The 7,194-nt window shown below is 37.0% G+C and overlaps 1 protein-coding gene across 1 annotated transcript; it reads right to left on the bottom strand.

Annotated features, from left to right (window-relative positions):
• Window positions 1-355: 355 nt before the first annotated feature.
• LOC131049367 (pectinesterase-like) lies at window positions 356-2,178 on the bottom strand. Its single transcript, XM_057983415.2, has 2 exons — window positions 1,143-2,178; window positions 356-1,047 (listed from the first exon to the last, which is right to left on the bottom strand). The coding sequence occupies exons 1-2, from the start codon at window positions 2,176-2,178 to the stop codon at window positions 356-358; spliced, it is 1,728 nt and encodes a 575-aa protein (XP_057839398.2).
• Between the last annotated feature and the right edge of the window lie 5,016 nt (window positions 2,179-7,194).

The following is a 7,194-nucleotide window of genomic DNA, read 5'->3' as shown; positions in this document are numbered from 1 at the left end:
TGATAGTTATCAAATTTTAAATAATAAAGATTTGTCCAAACCTTTAAGAATATCTTCTACCAGCACCTTGCACTCAACACAGAAAATTATTTGATACGTCACGTATTTATCCACATTTTAATTATGCCCATACTCTTTAATTAAATATTGGCGCTTCCATATTATTCCATAGATTGCCGCAAGGAGAGGAAGCAAACGTACATGACAATTTCAACGGTGTTTATTAACACTGTTTGACTGAGAATAAATGAGTGGCAGATTGCTGCGAAGGCGTAAGCCAATTATTCGCGATGTTTATACAACAAATTGAATAGCAATAGAAAAAAGAAGTAAACAGGTATATATTAAATATGAGCTACAAGCCTGAAGTATAAGCGACTCCTGTAGCAGGAATCCATGAGATCCCAGAGATTAATTGAGCAACTGTGAACTTGGCGGCTTCAGTGGCACTGGTCAACACATGAAACCCAGGCCAATTCACACGTTTTGACGTTCCTGCGCCACCTCCGGTGTTGCTGTATTCCCCGTAGTATAACGTGCTCAGAGCGAAATTGCCGTCCCATTCCAACCAACCAGCAGGGTCTATGTGATCACCCAGAGAGGATTGCATAAACACAGTGCGAGAGTATTCCCTCCACGGCCTCCCCAGGTATGTCTTGATGGACCCTTTCACAGCTTCGAGATCAGAAGACGCTGACAATATGCAATTCTGGACGGAAATTCCGGTGTTTTCATTAGGATCTGTTCTTGCCTGGGCAGTAATTGTGTTGATCTGGTTGCTCATGGGACGTCGGGCCATGATATTGCTATTCTGGATGACGACCGCTGCATTGCCGAAGATGAAATCCACGGTGCCGTAGATATCAACTTCGCGGTAGAATTGGCGGAGGGAGTAGACATACAAAGTGTCTTGGTAGCCTTTGATGCTGCACCGGTACACCGCCGAACGGTCAGACCCTACTCGAAGTGCCACCGCCTGGTGCTTCTCCGCCCCTGCCGTGTTCTCGAACGTCATATCTCTTGCCACGAATCCGTTGCCAGAAACAGCTGCAAAAGCACGCACAAACACACAAATACAAAATCAATCACAAAATTCACTTGGGCAAATTCTAAACTACTATCTCCTGGTTTTGAAGTCTTACCGACAGTTGCAGTTTTGAAGGTAGTGACGCCGTCTTGGACGCTCTTGCTTGCAGTCACCACGGTTTTGTCCTTGCCGTCTCCCACCAACATCAAATTGGTTATCTTGTTGGATATGTCGATGTTCTCCTTGTATGTTCCGGCCTTAATATAAATGATGTATCTTTTGCTGCTCTTCTGGGGTGCAGCGTTGATTGCTTGGGTGATTGTTCCGTAATTGCCAGAACCGTCCTGGGCTACCACCACGTTCGCTTGGCTGGCCGGGCTTGACGCCTGCAATAGCTTGCGATCTCCCACTGATAGCCATTCGGGAAATCCATCTTTACTCTCACGGCCATGGTGGGAATGGAAATCTCCGTTAATTACAGATAGCAGGCGGCGGTTATTAATGGTCTTGGGAGGCAAAGTGGAGAGCTTGAACATGGAGAGCGAGTTGCTGACTAGTTCTGACAAATTGACAGCTCTGGAGGACATGAGAGCCCTGATGGGATTGGTGGCACTCAAATTGAGATCACGAAATCCGTTCAAGCAGGTTTCCTGGTTTGTCAGAGCTGCACTCAGCCAAATAGGGGAGTCTGTGTGTAAGGAACCGTTGTTCGAGCAGACGTTGAGACGATCGATGGTATCTTCGAAGAGCTCCAAACAATCTTGCCACGCCGCTCGCTCTCTTTCATTCATCACCTTGTTTTGAAGAGTGAGGGCGAAGTCGTGGGCTTTTTGAGCTCTTTGCAAGCTCACTTGGAAGGCGAACTTTGCGAGATCAGGAAGCTTGGCAGTCTGAGAAGAAGGATATGAAGCCATGGACGAGATACATCGCTCAGGATAACGGGCGTTGCTACACGCTGTGTTCGCCACTTTGGAGACCGTTCTCCAAGCATGACGATGATGATGAGCATTGTCGTTTGAGGCCACAGAAGCATTGACAGCCACAAACACGAGTGCGGCCACAACGAGAATTGACGTCAGAGCAACTACCACGCTTCTGCTTTTCGAGTTTTCTGCTTTCTCTTCATCAACTTTGGCATAACCACTCTTCATGTTGTTAAGCCAATGCTTCTGTTGTTTCACAGGCGAGGACAGAATTTGGAGTGCAAGGACAAAAAGTAAGCTTAAAGCTTCTTGGAAGAAATTTAATGGATGGTTTGAATCTCCAATGTGCCAAGCGTTGCAATTTATAGGATGCGATTCCGTGACATGGTAGTGATCCATTGAGAACTGAGCGATAGGTCTTTGTTGACAATTTTGAAATTTTCATTCGCTTACGTTGCCAAATTGCTTGTCGTAGATTTCCTTTTTCTCTATTATTGTCAAATTCAGCAGCTACGAGAACCTTGTATTCGTAGAATCTAGTGTAGCATTCAACGTTGGAATATAATTACATTGTGGTCATTTAGATTAAACATGTTTAGCAGCCACTTTAAAACTTTTCATTCTTTGCACAATAATTTGCAGTCTTAAGGGCTTATCGATCACAATGTTCTATTTCTCTGATTGATAAAGAAACGACATGTATAAAAGTTGTTCTCGTTAGCCAAAATTAGTAAAGTAAAATGTATTGAATAGTATAAATGAAATTCCTCTCACAGTTCAATCTTCTAGATTCTGTTTACTTTTTGATCTCTATGCATTCAGTTGAACAGTAAATTCTTTTGACTGTGTTAGAAACATAAATTAAGTTTAACTTGCAAGTTATATCAACTCCAGGTTGTTAACCCTTGATTAATGCATCTTCTTTGTGTGGAGACTTAAATTTATTGTATTATTTTTGCTTTTGTTCATTCTTGTTTCAGTCTTTTTTACACCCAAACTTAAAATCAATATGAGATAATGTTATGCCTTTGTGTTCGTATGTGTACTTTTCTCTTGTCGTCTTGCATTTTCACATCAACCAATTTTTTTCAATTAGAAAAACCAAAGAAATAAAACGTTATGTTAGCTTTTGAATGGTTTTAGAAACCATGTTAGTTCCCAACATGGTTGTCACAAGCTTAAATTTAGCCCCCAATGTGATTCCTTTAACCTCCTGAAGGTTCATGTAAGTTCTTTTATTGTTGACATTTCGCCAAGGATTTGAAACTTTCATTAGGAGCCAACAAGGTTATCACAACTGTATTAGCAACCAACATGGGTTTTCTAAATTTATTGTTTCAATTGTTAAACATGTCAACTCATCATGCTCCAAAAAGGTAGAAAGCGTCTATAACCTTTGTTAGCTCCCAACATGATTTTCACAACCTTATCAAAGGCTAACAAATGTTTTATAAATATTTAGATGTCGTTCCATTTGATGCTTGTTGGAATTTAAAGGAGGTTTCAAACCATCTATTTGCTTCTGACAAGGTTCTTACAACCTTTTCCAATATTGAATAGGTTTGCAAAATCTTTTGAAACTAAAATATGATAATATTTTGAAGGGATTTTCTACGAATGGATAGGGTTTAGGAATCTTTGTTGTCTCCCAAAAAGGCTACCTTAGTGAACCTCAACATAATTTTTAGAACTTATTTAAAATAAAGTGAAGGTGAAGAGAAAAACCATGTTTAATAGAGAAAGTTAGATGAAAGAACAATGTTAAAGGCTATGAATTAGAATTCATGGTCTGGTGTCTATGTCTCTTTTACTTTCATTTTTGTTCTTGGGTGCTTCCCTGTTTTGCTGTTGGTTTATGTCTATTTGGCTAATGGCCGACTTTTGTAAAACTTTTGGTTTTGGGTCCATGTAAAACCCATTTATCTATATCAAAAACAATGTTAAAGGCTATGAATTAGAATTGATGGTTTGGTGTTGTTTGGAAACCCTTGTTGGCTATTGATAAGGTTCTCATGACCTTGTGAGTAGTTGACAAGTTTTTGTTAATTTCTATATTTGGCTCCTATGTGGCTCAATGTTGTTTCTATTAGCCTACCTTCATGGTTGTTTTGGAGGTGCTGACTAATTTTTCAAGCACTATGGATGTTTATCTCTTATTGATGTCTTGTAGGATCCAAACCTCAACAGGAACATGGAACTAAAGATTCTAGGTCCTCTTGTCGCATTGCTCTTATGTTCTTTGTAGAAGCAAAAATTTGGGTGGAAATTTAAAGTTAAAACCACAAGGTTTTAGTTCCAAGTCCTCAATTTCTCCTAGCTCTTGACCCATGATTTTTCCCTAAAAGTTAGTTAACATAAAAACTTGTAACATCAAGGTTTTAGTTCCAAGTTTTCTTCCAGTCTTGATATCTACTAGTGCAAGTTTTCTTCTAGGTGCTCACTCCCAGGTTCCCCTTGGGACTTGGGGGAACCTCAGTTGTTCTAGATTCTCACCTTCTCCCACTTTTTCTTCTTACTAAATAGTTTTGTCCTAGGCCTTGGTACCTTACTAACACTAGGAATGAAAAGATGAAATTTTAAAAACTGGTTTACGTTTGAAAGTTAAGCACCAAATTTTTATTTCTAATAACCACCATGAATCCTAGAGGTTTCCAAGCAACTTGAGATCAATGCCTAGCCCGTCCTTTGATTTAAGGTTCTCATTTTCGGTATCATTCATCTATGATTGTGAATTTGGTATTGCTATAATGCAATAGGTTAGTGTTTCACACCTAGAAAGATGTTAAAGTCTTTTTTGGATCATTTTAAAAGACAGGTTGGCTGTGCTAGTAGAATCTAGAGGCTACACAAACTGTATAATTTATTTAGGATTTCAACCATGCCATGTCTAGTTCTAGAAGAACACACTATAGGTATTATGAAGAGAATGCCTCCAAACTATTCTTTATTCTAATTGTTTTCTCTTGTCACATTCGCTAACATGGTTGTATTGATGATTTGAAAATGTAATCAAATTTTAAAATATTATAATTATTGTAATAATCATCCATTCGATTCATATGAAATAATATAAAATTGTTTTGAATAACTAAGTATGCAATATGTATGATAATTCTAATTTGATAGTATATTTCATGGATCAATGAATTGTTCTCACAATATCATCGGACATATCTAAAGAGCAATAAAATTCTTCTCACAATATCTCCATCCCTAATATCTTCATATGCTCTAATACCAAACTAATGCCACACCTTACCTCAATAAAGAATGTTTTAATATATAATCTTCAACAAAACATAATTGTTTAGAGTAACATACTCATAGTGTGCAACAAAATATAAATAATATATCATATTTATAGGTAGGAAGTATTTACATTATTCACATCTCCATTCTTTTGGACTCACCAAATTACTTGACTAAGTGTAATCACTATCTAAATTATGGACTTAATTTTTTGCGTGACAACACCTCTACAATACCCCTAATCTTAGCAATTCCCAAAATAATATATACAATAAAATTTTTACCCCAAGAGCGTATTTGATTACTAAAAATCCCAACAAGATAGGAAAAACAATAAATTAGCCGCTAGTTCAAAAAACTCAATTTACATTACAAATGTAATAGGTAATCGAAGATACCAACTCAATGCTGATTCGTTTGAAACATAGAGAAATATTCTATAAAATACAATCTAATCAAGAATTTGAGCTCAGATAAAGAGATGTTTGAAAACATACTCCTTAATAATTTAAAATTTGTTATATTGAAACTTTGAACTAAATTTATGAAAGATCTACCAATTCATTAGAGGCAAATTATTCCTTCCCAACCAAAATGATGGGTGTTACCTGCTGAATTGAATTCAAATCATATTAAATAGATTAACAAATAATGGAACTAAAATGAATTGAATTTAAATTATATTAAGTGCATTAACAAACGTGCTATGAGGTGGAATTAACTTACCAACAAATAGGTTATTGGCAAACGGAATAATGAAGTGATCTTGAATATCAACATGGAGGTGAATAAAAGACTTTTGTAGGATCAAATAGAGAATAGCTTAGGGAGAGCCACGGGGTAGGGTAAATGGTTCCAGATTTGACCTTTTCTCTATTTGAAAGTGAACGCCCTTCACTTTCAAAAGACATCCCAGTAAGGAAAAACAATGCAAAATGATCCGTTTCCACGTACTCTTCCATTTGCACACAAGTGACAACTTACAACATGTGATCGATAGAGATGCCTTCGAAATTAAGAAGCTCTCTAAAATCGATCTACATCAAATGGGAAAGTAAACTACATTAAAATGGATGTTTAAATGTTTGATAGCGAATCTTTTTGATGCATTGGATTTGCATGGATAGTCTGCCATTTTCTTTATTTGAATTAGGCTAATTACAATTGTAGGAGACATCTTTATTTGAGTCAAAACTATACAAAGTGGCTATAAATGTTTGACTCTTGTACAAAATACTTTTAAAGTGACATCAATAATAAGAATAATCTACAAGGAAGCCCACGACAAACATGCACTGTTACATTTATTATATTCTGTTTTCTTTTATTGCAGATTGCCCTTTCTCCACGTTGCTAATAGTTGCCCGAGTCAAAAATTTATAGCCATTTTGTATAGTTTTGACTAAACATTAATTCTGTTTGTTTGTCGACGATCAGTTTCCACCTACTCTTCCGTATACACACTTGCCAATTCCACGTGCTCTTTTGTGCAGACCATTTACTGCATGTGATCGACAAAAATGCCTTCAAAATTCAGAAGCAGTTCCAAGCTCCCTCGAATCGATCTACATCAAATGGATGATAAAAGTATTGTTGAACGGCTTGATGGTGAGTGCATGGATAGTCTACCATTTTCTTTGATTAAATTATGCTTCTAGACTAAAAACAATTAAGGTCTAGTCAAGACTATACAAACAATTAAGGTCTAGTCAAGACTATACAAAGTGGCTATTAATGTTTGACTCGGTAACTATCTGGCCATGAATAGAAAAGGTGAAGTACAGAGAATCTTGTATGAAGTACTTTTAAAGTGACATCAATAACAAGAAGAATCTGCAATATAAGAAAACAGAATATAATGAATCCAAGTAAATGTCCCGTGAAGTATAACAATCACTGTAAAACTTCAACGTTGAATGTTAGTCTCTTCCACCACAAACCATTCAAATTAGGGTGGCATACAAATTCCAATGATGTTGAGTTTGAGAACGTGAC

This window comes from Cryptomeria japonica, chromosome 6 (assembly GCF_030272615.1).
Source record: "Cryptomeria japonica chromosome 6, Sugi_1.0, whole genome shotgun sequence".
Lineage (NCBI taxonomy): Eukaryota > Viridiplantae > Streptophyta > Pinopsida > Cupressales > Cupressaceae > Cryptomeria > Cryptomeria japonica.
Note: the sequence above shows the minus strand (reverse complement) of the source record. Positions and strands in the feature narration are given on the sequence as shown.

What these genes read in the sequence shown, in the direction of transcription:
- LOC131049367 (XM_057983415.2), bottom strand. Translation starts at nt 2,178, where the DNA reads ATGAAGAGTGGTTATGCCAAAGTTGATGAAGAGAAAGCAGAAAACTCG. An exon ending in CTTCAAAACTGCAACTGTCG is followed by an intron (nt 1,048 to 1,142) that starts GTAAGACTTCAA and finishes GTGCTTTTGCAG; the next exon opens with CTGTTTCTGGCAACGGATTC.